We start from the raw sequence: 26,578 nt of genomic DNA, 5'->3' as shown, positions 1-26,578 counted from the left end.
CTGCAGCCCCGTGGCCTTGGCAGTGGTCATGCCACCGACCCCTTCTCTAGGTTGTGCACGCTAGAGCTTGGGAACCCCTCACAAAACAGAAGTGATGGGATCCCCTTTGCCTCCTGAGAGTTAGGCAAAACTAGATGGGACGAGACTTCTCCATTTTCCTCCCAGGCACATCACATCGATTTCACAGAAATCTCTAGAGCTCACTGGGCATCTGGCTCCATGTTCATGTGAACCTCAAATGTCAGAGGATGCACGTCAAAGGTCCCCTCTTCTCTCTCATAGAGCACTATGCTCCTAGCTTCCAGGTACCCTCATGTCTCTCTACTGGTGGCCACACCAGGGGGTCCTGGGGTCCTGGGGTCCTGCCACTCAGCCAGCATCCAGCTGGGAAACATGATGCCAGGCCCCACTTCTCCTGGGCAGTCCTCCTAAATGATTGTCATGGCGCAGCCTACTCTCCTCACTGGGGGAAGGGGAAAGAACCTGCCCTCTCCCTCAAACACTGGCCTTCCCCGTAATCCTGTGCCTCTCTTATTTCCTGTTAGACTGGTGGGTGAAGTTTGGGGGTGGGTTGGGAAGGGTGGTAGGACAGAATTTTTTTTTTAAAGATTTTATTTTGAAGTAATCTCTACACCCAGTGTGGGGCTTGAATTTACAACCCTGAGAACAAGAGTCACATGTTCCAGCCAGGTGCCTCTGACAGAACTTTTTTAGTGGTAGGGCCATTTCTGCTGCCTCTTTTTTTTTTTTTTTTAAGGTTTATTTATTTAATTGAGAGAGAGAGCGCGTGCACATGCGTGAGCAGGGGGAAAGGCATAGGGACATGGAGAGAGAAAATCCTCAAGCAGACTCCCCGCTGAGCATGGAGACTGACGCAGAGCTCGATCTCGCGACCCATGAGATCATGGCCTAGGCTGAAACCAGGAGTTGGCCGCTTAACCGACTGAGCCACCCAGGTGCCCCTCTGCTGCCTCTTAATAAGCTGGCTAGCTCTAGCTGCTGGGGGCTTTCTCTAGAATGTGAAGTACTTAAGAGACTTTAATTTTGGGCCAGAGCAGAGTTTTAGGATGCTGAACTATGACACCTATTACATATATATTAAAACGTGTACCCACAGATAGATGTAAAATGATTATGGGTATATATCCTAGGCCCTAAAAAGATCAGGACACCCTCCTGTCATTCTTCTCATATACAATTCACACAAAAAAACCTTAATCCATGACAAGGGCAAAGAAGGGCAATGCATTCTGTTTTTCCCATGACTACAATTTTTATTTTTCCAAATGTCAAATTTCAAAGTTTTTAAAAACATATATGCATTCCTAGTGCCCCAAACGCTATCTCTGGTCTTACTGAGAGGAATTAATAAGTGAATAAATATGCAAGTACTTTATGTGATCTACAAATACAGGCAAGTACCATGATTACATGTGATTGTATATGCGATTTTCTATGTATAAATACACATACCTACAAGCCTAATTTCAGTTTGGTATATGAAAATAAATTGGTTTCTGGAATACATTTTTTATTTCATTGGTATATACCAATCAAGTAAGACTACAGTCAGTCTTGAGCCAGACTGACTGGGTTTTAAGCCTGGCCCCATGATTTTAGGCACATACCTTAATTTCTCTGAGCCTCAATTTCCTCATGTGTAAATGGGGATAATAATAGTGTCTACCTCATGGAGTTGTTGTGAGAATCAAGTGGATTAATTCATAAAAGAAAAAACCACTTAATTAACCTTAGAAAAGTGTCTGGCCCATAGTGACCTCTGAAAGATGGGTTGTTGTTTTTTTTTTTTTAAAGATTTTTATTTATTTTTTAGAGAGCGAGCGAGAGAGAAACAGCATGAGAGGGGAGAGGGTCAGAGGGAGAAGCAGGCTCCCTGCTGAGCCAGGAGCCCGATGTGGGACTCGATCCCAGGACCCTGGGATCATGACCCGAGCCGAAGACAGACGCTTAACCATCTGAGCCACCCAGGCGCCCAAGATGGGTTTTTATTATATAATCTTATTAGCTACAGAGAAAAATAGGAAATTTCTTACTTTTTCTTGGATCTTGGTATTTTGGCTATTAATCATAGCAATAAAATGGATAAAATTAGCATTTACTTTGTGATGAAGTTGACTTTTAAACATTTGCCTTAAAGAGTGACCTGGGGCTAGGGGCTAGAGTGGAATGAGAAAGCTCGAGATGACCAGAGTCAGAGGTACCTGCCATCAGGGTAGCAATCCTACATGCACCTGTGGAGAACTCAGAGAGCAGGCTAGTGAGCCACCCAGGCAGGGCGGTCAAGGGGAAACGTATGGAAATGTATGTGACCATCTATATTCCCAGGACTGATGCTGGAAATTCGTTATTAAGTAACAGATCCGTAAAGCTCTTTGTTCTCATTCTAGCCCGCACTTGCTTTCCTTCTATTGCTTGCTGTTGGCTATATTCAGCTCCCCTTTGAAATGCCGAAGGTTTGCAGATTCATATCGAAGGGAAAAGTTTGACCTAACAATTCTTTTCAAATGGCTTCTCAATATTTCTTTTACTGTTTCAGCCTCATCGCCTTCCTACCTCGTGCTTGTGCCCAGCTCTTATTAGCTTTGTTGGCTTACCTGACTCAAATTGATTTCGTTGAATTTTCTGGAACAGGAGGCAGACCGTTTATATATTTATTTCCTTGCATCCTTTCTATTTTTATCTTTCCATTTCTAGCTTTCATTCTAAACTTATCACAGATGCTAAGCCTTAGCAGTCTTGATCTTCTCAGCAAATATTTGCCAGGTTGTAATTTTTTATTTATTATCAACAGCCAAATTTAAACAAGGCTAATCTCTTTCTAATTTGGTTTGCGTGAGCCCCAGTCTTGGTACTTAAAGAAAGCAAATGCTAATTGCTTGTTCTTTCTTAAGTGTGTTCTTCCCTTGTCCCTCATGCACCTCAGTTCTTTTTTTTTTTCAAATAAAAATAATTTGGGGCAGCAGGAACCACATTTGGATCTAAAGTTTAAAACAAAAAGTATTTTGGCAAGAACACCCTTAAGTATAGAGTTGGTTGGGGGATGGGGGATCTGTGTGTTAGCCTCGTCTTGTTATTGTCCTCTTTCCCTTCTTTACTGCCTTGGTGGGGGAGGGGGCGGGGGAGGGGGAGGGGGAGGGGAGGCAGGCGTGGGGTGGGGGGGCGGGGTACTCCAGGTGGTCCCAGCTTGTTGAAGGGGTCCTGCAGCTGCTGCACCCTGAGTGGCAGTTGCTGCCCGAGTTTGGGTTCTGTACATGGCAGAGGTAGCATTCCTAGTTTCATGTGTATATATTTGGACTTCCATATGTTGTATGTATATATGTGCTGACGGCAGGGGCAGAACTTCTGACGGGTGGCCAGGGTAGGCAGTGGGGAAGGGGGAGTGCTGCAGGTGGCTGTTGAGGATGCCTTGAGAGGTTTTTCAAAACCCTAATGTCACTTTTAAAATAGGTATCTTAATCAGAGGCTAAATTCGGATTCTGGTCTGTCAAACAATAGCTTGCAAAAGCACATGTCTGTGCTGCCCTCCTTCTGCTGGTTCCCGCCTGCTTCAGGAGCTGTTTCCTGCTCATGGCTGCTGGCTGTTGTTACAGCATTTCCTCCGTCACCTTTCTGTCTGGGATCTGGCAGATCCCACCTGGCCCACGAGGCTTAGCCTCCTCCAGGAAGCTCTCGGTGCCTGTTCCAGTCCCGAGCCACCTCTCACTATTCTGACCTAGACGTCAGCATACTACTGCTTGTAGGTCAACCCTAGCCATCTGTCTGTTTTTGTAATGAAAGTTTGGTTAGGATACAACGATGTTCATTTGTTTACATGTCATCTCCAGCTCTCTTTGAGATACAATGGCAAAACTGAACAGTTGTGACAGAGACCATGTGGCACACAAAAACTTAAAATATTTTTACTTTCTGAACCTTTGCAGAAAAAGTTTGCTGAGCCCCCTCCTAAAGTGAGAAAGCTTAATGTATGAACCTCCCAGCATGATGTATAATGAATGCCCCTATTGTGCACTGTGCAAATCTCTCACTTTAGAATTCAGTATAGTTTTAAAAATTTATGTTATTTTTTTCTAAAGATTTTATTTATTTGACAGAGAGAGAGACAGCACAAGCAGGGGGAGCAGCAGGCAGAGGGAGAGGGAGAAGCAGGTTCCCTACCGAGCAAGGAGCCTGATGGTGAGCTTGACCTGAGCTGAAGGCAGACACTTAACTGACTGAGCCACTGAGGCACCCCCCATTTTTTTAAAAGATTTTATTTTTATATAACCTCCACACCCAATGTGGGGCTCAAACTCACAACCCTGAGATCAAGAGTCACATGCTCTACTCACTGATCCAGCCAGGCGCCCCAAGAATTCAGTATTAGTTTTTTTTTTTTTTTTTTTTTTTAGTAGTTCCCAGACATTTTACTCACTGAACAAAAAAATCTCAAAATTACACTTGGAAATTGGGGTGGTTTCCCCACAAAGGACAAAGAGAACCCACAGGCGATTTCATTTTCTAGAGACAACATCCATTTATTGCCATCCTTAGGGGATTGCAGAAAAGGCTTCCAGAGCATAGCTTTGTACCTAAACCAGTTTCTTTCAACCAAGAATTCTTACTCGTTACTGATTTCAGTGTAAGAACATAAATGTTATCAAATTTCCGTAAAGATGTGTGAAGATGTAACTTAACCAAATCATTTATATGGAAGTCCAAATATACACACAAAATTAAAAGGTTAGCATTTGTTTAAAAAAATAATTCTTCCTGGGATCCTTTTAGACACTCAGGTGTCCCACTTTACAGGAGCTTGACTAATGGTAGGTGTGAGGTGAGAAGATATTTAACTCCGTTCCAGAGCTAGAGTCGTTCACTGCTCTTCTCTCCTGCCTAGCGGCCAGCCTATTCCCAGGGTGGAGTACACAGAGGAAGAGACCAAGACGTGGGGCGTCGTGTTCCGAGAGCTCTCCAAGCTCTATCCCACTCATGCTTGCCGGGAGTATTTGAAAAACTTCCCTCTGCTGACTAAATACTGTGGCTACAGGGAGGACAACGTGCCTCAACTTGAAGACGTCTCCGTGTTTCTGAAAGGTAAGGCTTCACACAGGCTGTCTCTTGCCCTCCTAGCCAACACCCTTGCTTGCCTCCCAAGGACACACGGGGCAGCAATGGCCCATTTTACAAAAAAGGAAAAGCTCCCTTTGATTTAAAGAGAGGAGCACTGAGCCAGCAACTCCCCGGGGCCACCTGCAGGAAGCAGAGCAGGGACTGTGGGCAGGGAGAGGGACCCTGCCGTTCACACCGCTCAGGGGCTTGGGGGGTCTCTCGTGGTTGGCTGTTCTAGGTGTTAAACCCTAAAGGATATTTGCAAGTTCAGCTTTGAGCTCTTTCTGGTCCAGGAACTACTCTGTGGGGACTACATGGGGATGGAATGACCTCAAAGGTGACATTTTATTTGCTTCGTTAAAAATTACATATTGCATGAAGAAGTATCATGGATAATGCTGAACACTAGTGACTTTCCTTTGGGGGATACCAGTCAATTAATCAAAGAAATATTGTTATATATACGTGATGTGCCGGGGCTATACTCATGGCTGATACGGTATGGAACAAGATGAGACAGAGTGGCAGCTCAAGTTCATGTCCTTGTGTGGTCACTCTCCTCACTGGCTCTCCTGGGACAGCAACTGGGGAAGTTTGTAGGGGTGGCGGGAGGAGGCCAGGTTTTACGGGGGCCCCACTCCCTCCTCTGAGCTTCCCTGGGGTTGCGTCCCGGGTTCTCCGTTCTTTTCTCTCCCCCTGTCTCAAGCGCAGCAGTTGTAAAAGTAAAAGCCTTGCTGCCTTCTTCTTTCTTGGAACTCCCTTCCTCGCCTGCCTACCCTCTTTCTATCGGTGGCAGTTATTCTCTAGACTCCTCAGGCCCACCTGTAAGGACCCCCCTCTGAATTCCTCCCCACTCTCCCCACTATGTAATCCATCTTTGTATTAATTTCGTATTACTGCTATAAGACAACACCACAAACTTAGTGACTTAAATAAGATGAATGTATTACCTTACTGTGCTGCAGATGGGAGGTCTTGGCTGGGCGGCATTCTTTCTGGAGGCTTCTGTTTCTTTGCCTTTTTCAGCTTCTGGAGTCTACCTGCATTCCTTGGCTCCTGGCCTTTTCCTTACATGGCTCCAACCTCTTGCTTCCTTGGTCACATCTCCTTCTCTGACTCTGACCCTCCTGTCGTCCTTTTATCAGGACCCTTGTGATTATCTCAGACCCACCTGAGTAATCTGGGGTAATAGCTCCACTGAAAATCCTGGAAAACCTGTTTTGCTGCATAGACACAGGTTCAGGGCGTGAGGCCAGGGGCATCTTTGGAGGCTGTGACTCACCTTGCTGCAGCCCCACAAATGGCCACTTCTAGCTTTGCTACCCATCGTGAGCCTACCCACTGCCACCACCCAAACTGAGGTCCCCATTTTACAACCTTGATGCCCGTATTTTCTCCCCTCCACTCTCTTGTCCTCTGTTTCCCAATGAAGCTTCCTAAAGCATCACTCCCTTCCAGGCATCTCTGCTCAGAAGCTATCAGTGGCTCCCCTTTGATTTTACTGGGGTTGGACTTTTTTTTTTTTTTTTTTTTGGTAAAGGCCAGATAGTGAATATTTCCGTTTTTGTGGGCAAAATGGAGGCTTCTCTGTCAGTACTTAGATACTGTTTAAGCGTGTCCATTAAAAAAACGTAAAAATTATTCTTAGCACGTGGGGTGTACAGGACAAGCTGGAATTGGACTACGGGCCATGGTTTGCTGATCTCTGGTTTATATGCTCCAGTTCTGAACTGCTCAGCCTCAATTCAAGGCCCCGACCTGGCTTTCCAAGATTGTGTAGAGTGATGACTGCGCCATACAAACCCTCCGTTCTACCTGTGGGCTCTCCACACCTTTGCTCAGGTTTTGTCCCTTGCTAGAAAAATCCTCTCTCCTCCACTCATCAAATTCTACCTATTCTTTAAGAGTCAGAGCAAGTCCTGCCTCCTGTCTGAATCCTGATCCTAACAGTCACCAGGACATTTCCCTTTCGGAGTTCATCCTAGATCACGTGTGTATCAGGGGCGAGGTAGGCGTGGTCTGAGAGCAGGTACTCGGAGAACCATGCCCAGCACAACGGGAGAGCCCCGTGTGTGAACGTCATCCATGATATTTGTTACTATGGGAAAAAGACTGAGAACCACTAATCAGTATCACTTAATTAGTGCCTAATTACATAATGCCTTATGTTGTTGTTTAACTGGATTATGTTCTCCCTAAAGGCCTTGCCTCTGGCATGTCCCTGTTTGTTTCCAACAGTTATGTGCATATTATAGATTTACCATGGGCTTGATTGCTCATATGTGGGAATTGCTTTTTACTGCGTTGTTTCCCAAACCCCAGTAATTAGAATACCATCCCATAATTTTTGCCACATCTGCCGCCCAACTTAATATTTTTATGAGAGGCCGTATGGTATAGCACGGATTCTGGCTGCAGAATGCCTGGGCTGAGTCCCCACTCTGCCAGTTCTTGGCTGTGACCTCAGATGAGTTCTCTTAACCTCTCTGTGCCTCAGTTTCTTTTCTGCAAGTGGAGATAGTTATTTTATCTACCTCACAAGGTAGTTGGGAAGGGAAACTAATTGATACTGATATACCTAGAAGCCCTAACGTTATTTCTTTAGAAAAAATTTTTTTATTTCTTTTAAAAATTTTTTATTTTTTAAAGATTTTATTTATTTATTTGACAGAGAGAGAGAGAGAGCACAAGCAAGGGGGGCGGCAGGCAGAGGGAGAGGGAGGAGCAGACTTCCAGCTGAGCAGGGGTCCTGACGGGGGGCTGGATCCCAGGACGCTGGGATCATTACCCGAGCTGAAGGCAGACGCTTAACTGACTGAGACACGCAGGTGCCCCTATTTCTTTCTTTCTTTCTTTCTTTTTTAATATTTTATTTATTCATTGAGAGAGAGCGCGAGAGCGTGTGCGCGCAAGGAGATGGAAGAAGGGCAGAGGGAGAGAATCTCAAGCAGATTCCTCGTAGAGCTTGGAGACTGAGGCAGGGCTCGGTATCATGACTTGAGCCCAAACCAAGAGTTGGAGGCTCAACTGACTGAGCCATCCAGGTTTCCCTAAATTTATTTCTTGACACATGTTAAGCATAGCAGAGTCTTAATTATTCTTGCTATTGTTCTTGCTGTTATTTTTCAAGACCCCTGTGAATCGGACACTGGGTGCTCAGTCTGCATCATTCATTGGCACATAGCAAGCATAATGTAAATGTATGTGTTTTTTTTTAGTATTTTATTTTATTATTTTTTAACTGACTCGCTTTTAAATACCTAATTTATTTAAAAAGGAAAATTTTAAAGCAGTGATATCCACAAATTCAAAGTTCTTGATGTGTTAGTTACATATTTTTTAAAAATTTATATAAAAATAAGATACATAACTTCAAATAAAGAACATTCCTCTGTGTACCACCACTCGGGTTCCACACGTGGGATATACTGGTTTAATTGACATAAAATAGAAAAAGAAGAAAATACACTTATCTTTTTGATATTCAGTGGGGAACAATCCAAAGTAAAAGCTTTTAGAATGAACATAATATTGTTAGAATTATGGGTCTGAGGAGGCCTGAGAACAGGAATATTTTTCACGTATATACCAGAAATCCCAGAATGGGATTTATAAGCTTAATTGGTTCTTGCCTTTTAAAACCATTCTAACCATTCTGAGGTTAGGCTCTCCTAATGAGATGAGGTTTTCAGGAATGGGAGCCTGTACGATGCTGGTGTCAGAGCCAAGGGTAGCTCTCCTGTTGTAAATTTGCTGGGCCATCACCACAAACAAGCCTTGGGGAGCCCTTAAACGGAGAACACTGATGACCCACAGCCTAACTGGGTTAGCGGTACCCGGCAGCTTCGTAGATGATGTTGTATTCTGTTTATTTTGTCTCCTCCTCTCATAAGTGAATAGAGTAGGTAGAGCTTTAGTGTACCTCTTCAAATGACAGTAATTAATATGATTCTTTTCATAGTATCACAGAAAACAGTAATATGGAATGAAGGAGGTAGGGGGTGTTGACAATAGAAAGCCGTAGTGTGAACTGGTTCCACCAGGCTAGTGACGGGGGTGAATTAGCTGTGTGTTAACTGAACACATACAGGGGGAAAGGGTGTGTCTTTGAGAAAGATACCAGGTAATATGCGGTAAGCCTCCCTTTCATTGTAATCTTGTCCCGCGAATTTGAGCTTTCTTATCCTAATTTGGCTTCTGAATTTAAATCTTTAACATTTTTTTTTTCACCTGTCTTTCCATTTTAATGAATGTCTTGTTCCCCTGGAAACCATCATGCGGGAGTATATTTTAGTAATCAGAAGCCACAAACGTGATAGCTATTAACAGTAGATGTCATTCAATTGTCAAGAATTTTAAGACCTTGATTACTTTGTTTCTAGAATGTCCTTATAAATAATAGGACGCCCTGCTTGGGCCCTCAAGTCTTGTCGAGTTAATATTTAGTTGGCTCTTTCTGTCATTTCAGAAAGATCAGGCTTCACCGTGAGGCCGGTGGCTGGATACCTGAGTCCGAGAGACTTTCTGGCGGGACTGGCCTACAGAGTGTTCCACTGTACTCAGTACATCCGACATGGCTCAGACCCCCTCTACACTCCGGAACCGTGAGTACCCACATTGCATTCCTGGGCTGGATGGGGACCACCACTCTGTCAAGTGGTCCATGCTCACTTTACTTGGAAAGTTGCTCAGGCCCTCTTTTACCTGCAAAGTAATTTCATCTGAGGGCCACCGTGCTCACCTAAAGAAGCCAATGGTTACTGAAAGATTGGATTCATCAGCTGGGGATGTAGGGTCTCCAGTAGTCTCACTTCAGTTTGCCTCTCTAAGTTTATACCAACACTGACCCTTTCACTTTGGCCAGGCTGTTGATGATATTACTCCTTAAAACGTGTAATTTGTATAAAGCCATGCTCCATAGAGACCATTATTAGGTCAAAGTTGCATTGAAAGAAGCAGGGCTCAAAATTCTAATAATAAGGACAATCCTGACATGCCGGGTGTGGCTCTCATCAACTCATTTAATCCCCACAGCGATCCCATGGTGTAGGTTATTATTTCCGGTTTTACTGATGAGGAGATGCAAGCACAAAGGGATAAGTCAACGTCGACACAGTCAGGACTCACGCACCTGTCTCGTGAGGAGGCTCCTCCTCATTAAGGACGTTCATGTACACGCGAAAAGGCTTAGTAACGCTCATGACAGATTCCTTCTCCCTTAGTGTTTTTCATCACCCCCAAAACTCAGAACGTTGTGCTGTGCTCTTCCTGCTGTCTTCGTTTCTTGAACGCTCCTCCAGTCCTACCCACCACCTCTCGATGTATATGGGGTTTGTGATTCTTCTTTGACTCTGTCAGCTTTCCTTGAGAGAATCTACCTTTGGGGCTTTTATCATTTCTCTACTGGATAGTGGGTGGCCAAGGGTTGGGTAAGCTGTGAACCCTCACATGTTAATCATTTGGCCTTATCACACATGGGTTGTAGAGTCTTCCAGGGTGAAACACTGGCCTGTTTTCTCAAACTTAACTGAATTTTCCAGTGCCTTTGAGACAGACACGAATCCCATCTTCTCTGGGAAACATTCTCTTGCCATCCCCATGCACAATCACTCCTTCCTCAGCAAATCTGTCATTTACTTTCCTTATCATCCATCTATTACATGTATTTAGCCTTGCTGGCTTTTAACATTTTAACTTGGGTCTTACATCTTTGCCGAAATTGTCAACTACTTGAATATTTCTTTGTACCCTTTTTTAAAAAAATGAATAAACATTTATGGGGAGATTACTGTGTGCTTGGATGGTCTAGGAACAAGACAAGGTCCCTGCTCTCTAGGGTGAATGAGTGGGGGTGGGGGACAATGGTCAGCATACAAACACATAGGCAATATGGTATCAGGTACAAGTGCTATGATGTGCTCAAAGTGCTGGAAAGACAAATAAAGCAGGGTGAGGAGATAGATGGCCAGTAATGGACGGTGCTCTTTTGGATTGAGTCATCAGGGAAGCCTCTTGGGAGGTCACATTCAAGCAGAGACCTAAATGCAAATATCTCCTGGTAGAACATTCCCGGTAGAGAGAAAAGAGCAAGAGCCAAAGACCCCAAGGCTGGGAGTTGTCACTGGGTCTCTGTCCCCTTGGGCTCCATTTGAATGAGTGTCTACCCCTCATCTTACCCAAATTTGTTACCCACTGTTCTTCAGGACACTGGGGTTATCATTTTGCTTGTGATGCTTACTAGAATCATCTTGTGATTAATGGACTGCCATGATCTTCACTGGCGAGCAGAGAGTCCTTGGAGGTTCAAGCACTTGTGTAGTTGCTGGTGGTGGAAGTAGGCAGGGATTTGAGCTGAGTCTCTGAAGCTCCACTCCTCCTCTTAGGTGGCTGGAGGCTGGCTCACTGACCAGGTAGGTCCCAGAGGGTCACTATATTGCCTTTTATCTCCTTTCAGCTTCCCTGAAAGTGTTTTCAGGGTAAACAAAGGTTACTTATAGGACTCAAGGTATTTGGAAAAGAAATGCTTCTTAGAGTGGAGTGAGTACTCAAAAGAGCATTGTCAGAGTTAGAAAGGCAATCTCTAAATCTAGCCCAGAGGGTTTACAAATGGCCCTGTTTACAAATAGCAGGCACTTTGTTAGTTCCTTTTGAATAACTGGTCCCCCTGAGACCTGATAGTGTGCCAGTGGGTATGCAGAGAGAGAGGGCAAAGAAATGAGATTTTAGACACAGAAGTCTATAAAATTTTGGGATAATGTGTTACATTTTTTACCAAAGTACTTTCAGCCAATTCATTCAGCAAACATTTATGTGCAGTGTTAGCAAGGGGGTGCAGTGGATTCAAGGATGAATAAAATATAGCAGCTGTTTCTTAAAGCAGCTCACATTCTGGCAGGGGAGATAGAAACATAAATAATTATGAAAGAGTGTGGTTGGGGTGATGATGAGGGTGTGTACAAAGTGTTAGAGGAGTACAGAGGAGGGAGCAGTCCTAAAAGGCTTTTCAGAGAGGGTATAAACTGAGTGGGGCATTTGGAAGGGGGAATAGGAAATTGTTTTTGTCCAAGGCAAGGCGGAGAGGGAGGGGAAAGCGTTCAAGTCAAGGAAACAGCAAGCGCGAAGTTGTGGAAGCTCCTAAGAGGCATAAATGAGCAAAGCTTGTTACACCAAGTGGCCAGAGCATAGGGTATGTGTTAGGGATGGGATTTTTTTTTCAGGCCACAGTGTAAACGATCATTTGTCAAACTAGGACATTTGGGCTAAAATCTGTAGACAATAGGGAGCTATCCAAGGTTCTGAAGCATGATCAGGTAATTGTGTTTGAGAAAGATGATGGGGGTGGGGCTGGGGAAGTGTAAAGAATGAAGTAGCTGGAAAACCAGCAGGAGCTCCCATTCCAGTGAAGGTATGTAGTTTATAATTCCTTGAACTAGAAAGGGTCCGTGGGATAGGACAAGAGGTCATCTCTTTGCAAAACACCATCATGATGGAATTAACAATATTTGGTGGCTATAAAGAGGGTGAGGAGAGGGTCCTCAAGGTAACAGTAAGGTTTTTAGATTGGGAAGCTGAATGGTTGTTTTTTTTCTAATAATGACTGAGAATATTGGAGCAGGATCAGGCTTGGAGGGAAGTAAATACGAAGGAGGGAGAGAAGAGGAGGATTTGGGTTTGGGACATGTTGTCTTTGAGGTGCTCATGGGTGGAGCCTCCCGGAGAAGCGCCTGATAGTTGGAAATAAGTGTCAGGAGTTCAGAAGTGAATGTAAAGCTCCCGCTATAGATGTGAGTGTTTTCTTCTTCCATGACTCCCATGACTACCCAGACAAGAGGAGGCTTAAGTCAGAGGATGAAAACATGGGATTCACTAACTTGGTTTTTTTTTAACAGAATCTTTTTTGAGGGAGTGGGTTTTATGTCATTCATTTGTTTTGTGTGTGTGTGTAAGTAATTTTCATTCATTTTCTAGATTATTATTATTTTATGAGTAGGTAATACATGTACCTGCTTCAGAATTCAAAGCATACTGTGAGCAATGACTTTCTCTTCCTCCTCTGCTCCCTTGACACCCACTTCACCTCCCCAGAGGCCACCACTGCTGCCAGCTTCCCCTGCACCCTTCCAGAAATACACTATGCAGACACAATTCTCTGTAAAGATCCCTTTAATCCAGATGTATCGCAAAGTCCTAAATCCCTTCCCAGCTGCATCGTTGAATGGATGGGACCCCATGCTGGGAGTGCTGTTTCCTGCCCAAGCACTTTTCCAAGCATTGTCTTTGTAATGAAATCCCATTTCTTCAATTGAAAACCAAAGAGAGGGCAGATTCTCCAATTTGTGAAGTTCAGCTTGGCTCCTGTGTTTGGTGCTTGTGCTCTGCTTCCAAATAGCTGCCTTCAATTGCTGAACTGTTGTCGTGGGGGCAGCGCTAATGAGACAAAGGTGAGCCCTTGAAGATGCCGGTAGAAATGAGAGTGAAAGCAGCAAAAAGACATTATCCGAAAAAAAGAATTTTATTTTCCTTTTTCAGCCTGGGGAGAATGTATTTTGATATCCTCGCTTTCAACAAATATTGGGCTTTAAGCGTGTCTTTGGCCTGTTTTTACATTTTACATGTTAAAGACTCTGTATTCTCTAAACTTGGCCGGATAGTGGGACTTTAATTTAAAAAGTGATGGCAGATTGGATTGGTTCCCCCAGGGAATGTTTTCTATCCTGGAGGACAGCAGTGACAGTTGTGGAGGATCAATGACTCTTGGTTTTCTTGGTGGGAGGACTTGCTTTTCCATGTGTTTCTACCTACATTGAAAGGTGACTGATTTTGCTAGAAGTGGAGAGCTATCTTTCTCCCCTTCTGCAGCGCCCGAGGCCGTGATTCGGCACTTCACTGTTGCATAGCTGCATGCTTTGATCAGCTGTGATCACAGGCACCTTTGTCACTAATCAAGTATTGAAGTTTGTAAATGATTTCCTTTACGTATATCCGTTGGGTCAAATTCAAGGTTCCAGGAATAGCATCCTTCTCACTCTGAGGAATGAGAAGGAAAGATGCAGAGTTCCGAATCCTCTGGGTGTGTGAGCATCACCCGGCGCGTGAATAGTGGCAGAACAGTAATTTGAGAAGGTCCACCATCTCCAGGTCTCCTCTCTCCCTCTCGGGAAAATCCACAGTGGCTGTGTCTTATTGTACCCTCTGTCCACCTTATCCTTTAGAACGGGGTTTCTCCTTGGCACTATTGATAATTTGGGCCAGATAATTCTGTTATAGGGAGCTGTCTTGTGCATTGTAGGATGTTTAGGAGCATCCCTAATCCACTAGATGTCAAGAGCACCCTTCCACTCAAGCCAGAGGTGCCAACGGCAGGTGTCTGCTGATATTGCCAAGTGTCCCCTGAGGGGGGCAGCATTGCCCCCAGTGAGAACCACTGTTCTAGAAGAAATTTGACAGGTCACATTAACATTGTTGCTCCGTCTGCCAATTATTATTTTTTCCCCCTAAATATTTTATTTATTTATTTGAGAGAGAGAGAACACCCATGAGCAGGGGGATGGGGATGGGGAGGGGGCAGGGGGAGAGGGAGAAGCAGGCTCCCCAATGAGCGGGAAGCCCAACACAGGACTCGATCCCAGGACCTGGGGATCATGACCTGAACCAAAGTCAGACCCTTAACCGATTGAGCCCCCAGGTGCCCCTAATTATTGCTTTCCTTTCTCTTAGAAGCAGTCTGTAGACTCTGTTTCCTTTCTGAAACACAAAAGCAGTATAGAATTCCCTTGTTTAACCTCTGTTCTTTGTTGCATATAGAGAGAAAAGTCTGATCTCAGCAAACCATGTCTTCTGCTCCAGCCACACTGGACTTCTCACCATTCCAATGATCCTGCTGGTTCATGCCTCCGCCCCTTTGCACAGGTGGTTCGTTCTGCCTGGAACAACTCTGGTAGAATCCCCTTAATTCTCTAGGATTAGAGCTCAGTCACAGCCTTCTCTGTGGAGTTTTTCTAGGCAGAGCTGGATGCTCCTGCAACACTTTGCCTTACTTCTATTTTAGCACTTACAACACTGAATGGTAATTATTCGTTCACGTGTCAGTCTCCTTCATAAGACTATGATGATGTCAAAGCCGGTTGACAAAGGCAATGCAGAAGCGAGGAGATCAGACTGAGGTTGCAGTGGATCCCCAAACCTTGCACATAAGGTGAAAACTGAGTCCTCTGTGGGCTGAAGCCATGACTAGCACTGCTACCAGGAGGTGTCGAGTACAAGGTGTTCTCAAAGGCCCAGACCCAACCTGAGATCCGAGGAGTGAGGGAGTACAGGGGAGTAGATGCTGTGGATTTATTTGAAGTCCTGGGCCTGTACACTGTGGTGGTGAGGACTCTTTCTGAAAGGCTGCAGCCCTGTGTTGGGCAGTGCCCTCCGCTCTCCCCAGTAGCTTTACTCTGATTTCAGGGACTTATCTGGACACCTTTCCAGGAATAAGGCATTTTTACACATTCAGTGTCTTCGGGTAAAATCCTGAACCTTTACTGGTGGGATTATAGGCAGCAACTGCGGCTGTGAGGGTACGGGGCACGTCACTTGGATCAGAGAGCCCAGTAAGGGACAACCTATTCTGCTCCTCTATTTTGTTTTTGGGATAAAGATAGTTGCAGAATAAAGGAGGGATTATTCATTGTGAAGCTGAAGAAGAGGAACAAAAGGAAATGTGCAAGTTGTCCCCACCTCCCCCTTATTTAAAGGAGAGAAAAAGAGCAAGAGAGGGAAGGAGGGAAAGAACCAGAGAGGGAGAGAGAGAAAGAGGGAAAGAAACTGTACTTTACATGGTGCTAAAGAAGTATATTTTCTCCCCTTTGGGTAACTAACCCTAAATATTGTCCCACTTAAAAGGCAGGGAAGCTCATGGCCCTAGCTTTAACAGGAATGTCAGGCTGTGACATGTTCTAAATTGTATTTGAACTAATACTCAAAATATTGCATTAAGAAGTTCTATGAGGTTGGCAACTTCTGCCAAGCACGGGTGCAGGTCCCCCAGGGGCGGCCATGTGGATGGGAGTGTCATCCGTGTCTGGCATGAGTGGCTGCCCCTCCCCCAAGGAGGAGAGTGGACCAGAGAGGTAGCAACATCTCTGGATTTGTCTCTTGAAGCTTCTTGCTGAAGTGGTGGTGATTCACCTTAGGAGGCATACCGGGCACATAAACAAGTCATAGGAAGGGGCCTATCCCTCTCTCTCTGGTTTGGTCTCTGACGTCAGGCTTCTGGTTTCCAGAAGGTGCTTTGGATTTTCAGATGTGGCATATATTCCACTCTCCCTAGTTCTGCTTTAAGTCCTTTGCCTTTTCTTCCCTGGGCACTTCCTTTGAGGGGATTTGTGGTCTCTATTCTTCATAGTTCCTACAGACTTCTTGAATTGTACAAGGTGGAGGTTGAGCACCTGCTAACTGAATTTGCCTACATGTATTCATGTATATGATTTTCAGTGACCTCTATACCCGATGCCCAGTGGTATCTTAGAAACGCAGAGCCCTTTAATGAGAAATATAGTTCAAGACCCGGGGCCAAATTTTATGCTTTCCTCCAGAAGCTGTGTGGTTTGACTGAAATCTCAGGAATGAAGAGGGGTAGGGCAAGCAGACCCTATCTTCTAAGGCCTTAATCCTATATAATTTTCCTATATAATCTGGTCTTGTTCTTCTCAATATAGGCCAAATCTACCGTGATCTAGATTTCTGGATGGAGGTGACCAGATGCCTCATGGTTCTGCACTGGGTGTCCTTTGGAACTTAAACATTGCCCAGAGCCGTGGTGAAATACACATCCATAGCACAAGCCCTCTAACCCTTGTCTATTGCTCAGGGAGAAGCAACCAGGAATTTTAAACCTACATTCTTCGACATCAATTTTTTTGAGGTCAAGCCAGTACAATATCTGTCTTTCCAGAAGAACTCTTGCCAGAGTAATAATGCAGTTCTGCACCAGGAATCACTTTAAACAGTGTTTTAGTGAAAACATTTAAAAATATTCATTCTATTTTATTTTCAGATGTTGGGCTTAACATACTAGTAACAAAAATATACTTGGCACAACATATTATAAGCTTCTTCATTCAGGGAGTCCCTGATTCAGAACTGCATTGGGATGATCAATTATTCAGCACAGAGTGATGTGGGTATATCTTCTTCTGCTTCCTGGTATGGCACTTTTCAAATCAAAGGGCAAACTTCCACCATTAGGAAATAATTCATGATACCATTGACTAATATTGCAGTGTCTATTGCCATAATACCACTGAATTCATTTGCATTAAGGAAATTCTTTCTTGTCCCAGTTGAACATTTTAGGGGCAATTAATGTTATCTTTTTTTTTTTTTTTTTTAATATTTTTGTTTTTATTTATTTGACAGAGAGAGACGCAGCGAGAGAGGGAACACAAGCAGGGGGAGTGGGAGAGGGAGAAGCAGGCTGCCCGCCGAGCAGGGAGCCCGATGCGGGGCTCGATCCCAGGACCCTGGGATCATGACCTGAGCCGAAGGCAGGCGCTTAACGACTGAGCCACCCAGGCGCCCCAATTAATGTTATCTTTAAATATAACTGTTTTAAAGTTTAAAAACTTTGCAGTCAGGTGATTTTTCTTATAATTGCTGCTGTGTTTCAATTTTACAAGAAAAATAAAAGTGAATTATTTCTGACAGTATTTTTCATCTCTTTCTAAGTCAATGAATTTTATGCTTAGCCCTTGCTTATTAGAACAGAACCCTCTCTAAAACTGGCCGAAGATGTCATTTATTTTCTTTTCTTGTGGCTCAGACATTAATCCTCATTTGTTAAGTAGTAATAGCAGCAGGTAAAGACGTAGGTTTTGAAAAAATTTGAGAAAATTTGGCTGCCCTTCTCTTGATCTAACAGATGTCTCTCACTAGGTCTGTAATGAGAGGAAAAAGAGGATCTTTCCATTCTCAGTTTTCCCTCCTTGCTGCCATGTGAGGGATTCTGGGCATGTGAACTTGTCTGATGTTAAGACCTGACCGTCTCAGGTGTTTTTAATATCAGGCCTCGCGGAAGGCGAGTCTGGGCAAGATCTTACTGCGGCGCTGGGAAGATGAACCAGAACTTTAGAGAGTTTAACCTTCATTCCTATGAGCTCTGTTTAGCTTAAACTTGCTCTTTCCCAGAGGACACCGGAGCGCAGCCCCGAGCTCCCTGCCTGGCTTCCTCTGTGGCTCTATTATCATCGCTGCCTTTCGGGATTGCAGAGAAGCATCACCACTAGCGATTCTCAGAAAATGGCATGTTCTCAGAAGGCCGATCCCACCTGGCTTCCTTTTCTTGCGCTTCAACCCAGAGCTCACACCCCCAGCCTAGCAGCCATCTCTCCCCTCAGGAGAAGTTTGGTTTGGGCTCTACCTGGGCCAGTTAAGACATTAGATAGAGGCCCTAAGACCTGAAAGTATTGTCATCCCTTCTAGACTAACAGATCATTTCAACAACAGTATCGGTAGCAACAGAAGCAACAACAGTATTTTTCACTATTAACAACAAGTATGTATTTATCGACTGTTATGGATGAGGCACTATTTTCAGTGTTGGATGTGGCTTGAGCTCATTTAATACAACAACCCTTTAAGGGGTTGTTGCTGTTATTATTCTGAGTTTATGGATGAGGAAACTGAGGCCCAGAAAGGTTAAGCAACTTGCCCAAGGTCACACAGCTGGTGGTAAGGGAGGAAGTCAGGATTTGAACTCAAGTAGTAGTGTCAGTGACTGTGAGATTAGCCACTATTCTATGTTAAAAGGTACCATTAAACAGGAAAATTTAAAACCTATTATGTGTGAAGTTGAATAGCTTCTTTCTTGATTTTTCTAATTTACAAATGTTAAGTAAGAGAGTCAACAGTAACACCCTTCTTTTAATTTGGTGGCCCGGCTTTGCCAGAAGCCTAAGCAGTGTCTGTGTCTATTGGATGGTCTAGAGCTATGCAGGTCCCAGCTAGTCTTTGGGCCCTGCTACCAGTCTTTGTTAGAAGCCCACCCTCTCCTTTGATCTTCACAGAGCCAGAGCCTGCCCTATTTATCAAGAAGAGGCATCTCCTCTTTCACTGGGAAAAAGAGGATAGCTCCTCTCTACAGGGTAGAAATGCAGATAGGAGGCTGCTATGTCCCCGTCCTCAGGCAGAAGGACCCATGGGCTGCTTGCCTGAAATCCAGGCCCTGCTATCAGCTCTCAGCGTGACTGTCGGCAAGCCACTTAACCTCTCTGTGTGAGGGATAATGAAATAATGCTTTGATCTTTGCAGAGAGAAAAAAAAGCTTTACATAAATACCAAATAGGTCCACTCTTTCTTGGTACCTCTTAAATTCATGAGGAGGCTGATGGGCCTCATAAAATTCCGGCCTAGTTACAAGTCCACGTACATTCCTAGACCGGGACTCCCAAGTTTTCAATCATAAAATTTTGTCTAGTTTTGTGAGGTGCCTAAAAGCAAAAATAACCCCTAAGACTTTTTACAGGGCCTTTTGTCTCAAGAGCTCCAAGCACTCTAACAATAGATATTCTATGGAAAAAAAAAAAAAGCACTATACATTATTTAAAACCTGTGCATTTTGAAACCAAACTTATATCTAAGTGCCTGCTGGAGCTGTTTCTGTTCTTTTAGGCTGTTATCCACAGTGACTTGGGGTAAAGCTTTCAGATATATATATATGTATATGTATATATACATATATATATATATTAGCAGATTCAAAGCAGGATTCCTTCCCACCCCCACCCTCCAAGTTTGCCTTCCTGTGTGGTGCTTGTCATCTAGAATCATCTAGAATTAACACCACACCCGAACCACAGTTCTCATTCCCTCAGTGCCATGTAGTCAGCGGGAAGCTCATTTCTGTGCCATCAGGTGTGGAAGACTGAGATGAATATTTGCATTTTTAAATTGCAAATTCAGAAGAAGAAATTCAAAGTGATTGAATTTTAGGCAAGGAAGAGGTAACCACTGGTCATACGTCTTCACTGCTGGGCAGAGAATTACATCTATTGACAGGTACAGAAGCCACCATCAAAGAGAAGGAAAGAGGGATCTGACTTCTCCCACACGTGTTCTGTTGGCCTGGCATCATTCCACTCATCTTTATGAGGTAGGCAGGACTGTCACCATTTAACAGGTGGCAAATCCATAGTTCAAGGAGGTCAGGTAATTTCCCTGTGGTCCCACAACTAGGAAATAGCAAAACCAAGACCTAGTCCAATGCCCTGATGCTACACCGGAAATTAGGAAAGTTGTACTTGGGATGCACTTGGATTTACCTCTTTATGGAGCCATGGAGTCCCATCATCCCTGCTTTGTTTGGTTGAGTTAAAACGACAGTTAAATTGAGCATCTTTTATGTGCCAGGCACCCAAAGACGAACATGGCATGATATCTGTCCGGGAGGAGATTACAAGTTCTTGTTTAAGGGATAAAATATCTTCCAAAAGGGCAACCTTAGTGAAGTACGATAGATGTTTGTGTCAGTATAATTTAATGTAATATGATGAATCATACATAACTCTTTGGGAACTGATGTTTTCAATGTGTTATCTTACTACGTTGTTTAAGAACTCCATGTAATCTCCATTCCAAAGATGAGAAAAAATACAGCTGTGCTGTCCAATATGGTAGAGATGTGGCTATTTAAATTTATTAATTAAAATCAAATTCACTATAAATTTAGTTCCTCAGTAGTGCTAGCCACATTTCCAGTGTCCAGTAGCCACCTGTGCCAAGTGGCTACCAGACTGGCCAATGCAGATTTAGACTATTTCCATTGATGAGGAAAGTCCTATTGCACAGAACTGCTCTAAGTCATTTGCCTCTGCAGAAATGTGGGAAACGGACTTGGATCTGACTTCAGAGTATAGACTTTTAACCATTCTGTTATAATGCATCCTTAATCTTTAGTGAAATTTGGGGAGGCGGCAGGGAAAGAATTAAAAATCTCTTATTTATTCCAGAAATAAGAAATATCTGAGATGATAGGGGACCTAGAGACCTAGCAACAGTTTCCCTTGCAGCCCTTTTATGGGACTTGTAAGAGCTGGAAACTATGTCTCTCCCTGGACCAGGGAAGTTAGTACTTGCTGTTTGCCCTTTTATGGCACCATAAGGTGACTTTGCTAAGAGTTATTCTAGGATTATGTCTTATTTACTTTTAAGCGTCAGTTCCTAACATAGTGCTTGGTACAAAATAGGCATACCATAAATGCTTCTTGAACGAAATTTCAAAAAAGAACTATAATATCTTCTGTCAGTCTCAAAAGAATTGTAGTGAAGGGAAGTAACATTGGTGGCCTTCCTTACGATTCCTAGGGGGAAAAAAGTAAAGAAGATTTCCTCCAGGGCGATATCCGAGTGCTCGGCTTCATAGGAAGGGGGCCACATATCTATTTATCTGCACGGCGATACGGATAGAAGAGGGAGTGATCATAAGGGCTGCCTGAAAGTTTATCTGGGCCAGATTTTACAGTATCCTATTTTAAATCTAAACCAAAAGAACTCTGTATATGGCTCCAAGGCAAGCGCTGAAGAAAAATTGCCTCGATACCAAATTAATTCCCGTTATCATCTCCTTGGTGCAGTGAAAACAAACTAAGTCACCCCCTTTTCTGTGCGTCCTGGAGTGTTATCCCAGATTACTGGCACTTGCCCGCCAAATGTTGTGTGAAAGCTGAACAAAATAACCCATTTTGCCTCCCAGCTCATCCTCCTGCTTCTTTTCACCAGTGCGAACACCCCACCCCTCCCACTCATCTTGCTTTCCTTCTCTTCATGATTTAGCTACTGTGTTGGCTTCTGTGTCATTTAGAACAAACAAAACCTATAGAAATATGATTTAAAAGACAGATGCACTGATTTGGGATGGGAAGCCAATGTTGGATGCTGGCTCACTGCTTTTTAAAGGCTTTAATTTACAGCAGAAATAAAAAGGAGTTGTTCAACACGTGGCGTGAGGAGTCAGCTTTGAAAACTGGTAAGAGGAGAAAAATGCCAGACTCATTTTGAATGTGAACTTAACAACCAGGACCCTTATTTCCCCGCGGCAAGATGATCGCGACTTTCTTAGAATGATCTAAGAATTCCCCGGAGGCATTTTGCCCAGGCCCTTTTGTGGGCCCATTTCGGCAGGCTTTAAAATCCTCCTAACAGGGCTTATCAGAGAAGATTCCAATTTAGAGCAGCAAAAGTGTAGAGTCTGATATCAGCTCTAGCTTTTCTTTCTCTTTCTTTCTTTCTTTTTTTTAAAAGGAGACATGATGTTTTACAGTGTTAACAGTTTTGAAAGGTCCTACATTTCCAGTGAACAGAGCGCTTTTGTGAAAAGCTTCTGAAAGCATTATTCAGGCGAAAATGCATCAAAGGGATGCGAGTTAAAAAGAGAAAAGTTTGCCGATGTGGAGATTGGAGGCAGCATGTGCTGACAGGTGCAATTATAGCCAAATAATTGAATCTTTTAAGAGAGATCTGGTGTGATAAGGCAACAGTTGTGGACTCACCTTGGAAACCTGTTCATAATTAGATACTCAGGGGTCCCAGCTGTGGATGACACAACCGATGGAGGGATCGTGAACTACTTTATATGCCGGCCATAATAACCATTGCACTTTGTAAAATAGGGCGAAACTGCGTGATTTCAGCCCAACAGAACCTGACTGATACAAAGGTTGGAGAAAAGACTCAGCCTTTTTCCTTCAGATTCCCAATAGTCTGGAGCCTCTTTCAGGCTCTGAGTCACAGTCAACCTCAGCTTCTAAATCCTTCAGTGTCACAGAAACTAAAGAAACTTTTCGAAGTTAAGTAATTTTAAACATCTTTAGTAACATTAAACATCTTCCTTCACTGTTTGGTTGAAGGGTTTCCAGGCACTTTGGTTTCCTTTGTCTACACCCCATGTCTAAGCCAAAGACACTGGGATGGAGTTTATTTCTGAGAACGTTGCACCAGTCATAAAAGACGATAACCTTGTTTCTGGTCTTGAAATACAGGTGCTTAAAGCTTTGGCTCAATGAGAAATGGGCTTACTGTCCATACTGCACACACACACTTGCTCAGGAATCGGAGTGGCAGTTCTTCCTCAGGGTCTCTGCGGGGACGTGGGGACACGGAGCTGAGAAGAGGACACAAACCAGTGAGATACAGCACTAGCATTTCTACTTATAACAGGGTGTAGGGCATCTCTCACGTTCCATCAGTAATTCTGTTAGACACCTTGCTTCAGGCTTTCATTCTTTTTTTTTAGATTTGCCTATTTATTTTAGAGAGAGAGAGTGTGAGTGGGAATGGGGGAAGGGGCAGAGGAAGAGAGATGAGAGAGAATCTCAAGCAGACTCCCTGCTGAGCATGGAGCCAGACGTGGGCTTGATCTCACAACCCCAAGATCAAGATGTGAGCCGACATCAGGAGTCGGAAGCTTAACTGACCGAGCCACCCAGGCACCCCCAGACTTTCATTCTTAATGAAACAGTATATTCTGCCATGTTGTATGATTTCATCCTTTCAAATTTATTCTTTTATCCTCATCTATGAATAGTTGGATTACCTTGTCATTTGAATGTTATTAAAGGTTCTTAAGTTGGCTATGAGTTATCAGATAATGACACCTTAACTTAAAATCTAGGTGATAGCTCCTTTTTTTATTACAGGGAATTGACTCCTTAATGTCTTTGGATCTTAGTATTTTCCTTCTTTTTTCCTTTTTGGCTGCCACCTCTTCACTTTTCCTTCCACCTGTACATTAAAAAAAAAAATTTTTTTTAATGATTTTATTTATTCATTTGACAGAGAAAGACACAGCGAGAGAGGGAACACCAGCAGGGGGAGTGGGAGAGGGAGAAGCAGGCTTCCCGCGGAGCAGGGAGCCCGATGCGGGGCTCGATCCCAGGACCCTGGGATCATGACCTGAGCCGAAGGCAGACGCTTAACGACTGAGCCACCCAGGCACCCACACCTGTACATTTTTGAATTCCATTAGTACCTAGGTAGATAGAAGACTATCTTCGGCAGCAGCCTTCTTCAAGGATTTAACAAGCTCAAAAGTAAATCCTGTATTGCACCCTGAATCAACTGTCATGCTAGCCGTGACCTGTCTCGTTCTCACATGACGAAGCACTTAGCACACGGCCTAGCTCATAGCAAGCATTCGATAATGTGTTGGTCACAATACTCGTTATTTTAGTTTCCGCTTACCTATTTTATTTACACCGCCTTCAGTTTTCCCCAAAGCTTGACATCTGGTCTAATTTTGGAATTATCGTTGTCATATTTTCTGCCTGGATAGGTAGGGGTGCTTTAGTATTTGCATTATAGGCTACAGTGGAGGTATTCAGATTTATCCATGGTGGGCCACTTGATCCTAATCCCAACATCAGTGCAGACTGTATGATCTTTTAAAAAACTGGTCACGGGAGTGCATCGATAGGGTCTACTCCCAGCATAGGGGTATTAGATGCTTTAACTGAATCAAATGCATGCAGAGGAGTAATTAGCTACCTAGTGAACTTTCTATCACCACCTTTCATTATGCCCCAGTATTCTGATGTAATTTCAGTGGAATTAAATTTAGGCAGCTCAAAATTACAAAATCACATTTGGCTTTCGTTTCAATTCCTTGCTGCTCGAAGCCTGCTAGGAGAGCTCCTAGCATCATCTGTTACGACAGTGGGTCTCCACCTTGGCTGTGTCTCATTAGCACCCTCGGAGCTCTTGAAACAATACAGATGCTCTGGTCTATCCCGGAGAGTTGGATTGAATTGGTTTTATATAAGACCTGGTCACTGGTATTTTTAAAAAGGCTCCTCAAGTAATTTAGAGGATTCAGGGCCACTGAGTGGCAGGAAAATAGACTTGCAACATACTGACTGCATTTTTACTTGTGCTAACCAGCTTGGTTAAACTCTCTCTCTACCATGTAAGCGGTGCCCCCTGACCTATCCCTTCCTACTTACTCCACATCTGCTAGATAAAACAACAGAGCAGGAAGAGCACAGGTTCAAGTCAGAAGAATTTGATTTCAAATCTTGTCTGTCTCTTATTAAGAGTGTGACCTTGGAAAGATGCTTAAATTTACTGAATTATGGTTTCCCCATCTATCAAATGGGAATCATAAGACTTCTTTGTAAGTAAAGATAAATTACTGATACGATATGAGAACATTTAGTGTAGTACCCAGCACATAATAGGAGCTCAGAATATGTTCGCTTTCTTTCTTTTTTCCCTTCTGTCTTTAATGTCTTTATAGGTAAAATGAAGGACTCATATAATATTTAAATTCTCCTTGTGCCCTAAAATCCAATGAGTCTGATTCTCTGCCTTAAATAATACGATTGGAGAGTAACAACCATGTATTCTTTTCCACACATTCAGTCATGTGTAAAAAGAAAGCTATTGGCACACAGTTGACAGGGAATACATTGGGAATTTCTTTTAGTATCCTGTCTCCATATTCTCATTCGGCTGCCTTTTCAACCTGATATACCTATGAAGTGGCTGGCCAAGGCTGGGGATGTGGTTTGAGTTGCGGGAACAAGATTTTTTGATTGAGTAATGCCATCTGTTTTATGTGGGCATCAATCTTGTGCCTTTGACCACCATCGATTTGCTTCAACCGCATAACCACCCAACGTACTTTATACTTTTAATCATAGTGGCAGCACCTGGCATTTATATTCTAGCATCTATTTGAAGTGATACACTTGAGAGGAGCTCAGGTGAAGTTAGGAAACATCTTTCAAATACTACCTGGCTGATTCCTTTTTGCCAGGAAAATAAAATTTTGCATCTTCTTGATCCATTCCCAGAGAATCATAGGGGGATTCATTCAAATATAGCTTGGGATCAGGGAACACTTTGTGATTCATGGCAATGACTCAGGAAGGCATCTGCCTTGCTTCCCTGGGACATGTACCTGCCTTTGCCTGATCATTTGGCTCCAAATGGAAGCTCAGGCAAATGAGAGCAGATCTAAGCTTCTGTTATTTTCTAGTTCAGGTGAACCAAAGCAGAGGACTGGGAAGGTTCTCCACTGGGCAAGTTCAAGGGAGTTGCTTGTATTATAGGCAGATAACTCGTTGATGGGAAAAGCCACTTTTAGGATGACAATATGATCCTCTGCTGTGTCCTGGTGTCTGCGAAGTGTAACATGGCAGTATGTGCAACTTAAGGGTTAAAAAAAAGCAACAGTGTGGAAGTCACCATAAGCTGGATTCAAATTTTGGCTTTATCACCATGGCAAACTTTTTCTGTAGAGGGCCAGCTAGTAAATATTTTAGGCTCTGCGGGCCATATGGTCTTAGTCACAACTACTCAGCTCTGCAGTTTTAGTTAAAAAGAGCCATAGACAGTACATAAACGAATGAGCTATGGCTGTGTTCCAATTAACTTTATTTATAAACGGGTGGTGGGCCAGATTTGTCCTGCGACTGTAGATTGCCCACCCCTG

The 26,578-nt window shown here is 43.6% G+C and overlaps 1 protein-coding gene across 3 annotated transcripts in view; it reads left to right on the top strand.

The window, feature by feature from the left end:
* Window positions 1-26,578, top strand: part of TPH2 (tryptophan hydroxylase 2) — an 87,723-nt gene that overhangs the window by 26,461 nt on the left and 34,684 nt on the right. For all 3 annotated transcript variants that reach the window (XM_021678577.1, XM_021678578.1, XM_021678579.1), the window contains exons 6-7: window positions 4,898-5,094; window positions 9,578-9,713. In XM_021678577.1, the coding sequence (XP_021534252.1) occupies window positions 4,898-5,094; window positions 9,578-9,713 (333 nt within the window). The remainder of the gene's footprint in view (window positions 1-4,897; window positions 5,095-9,577; window positions 9,714-26,578) is intronic.

Source organism: Neomonachus schauinslandi, chromosome 5, assembly GCF_002201575.2.
Source record: "Neomonachus schauinslandi chromosome 5, ASM220157v2, whole genome shotgun sequence".
In the NCBI taxonomy this organism is placed as follows: Eukaryota; Metazoa; Chordata; class Mammalia; order Carnivora; family Phocidae; genus Neomonachus; species Neomonachus schauinslandi.
This window is presented reverse-complemented; position numbering and strand designations above follow the sequence as displayed.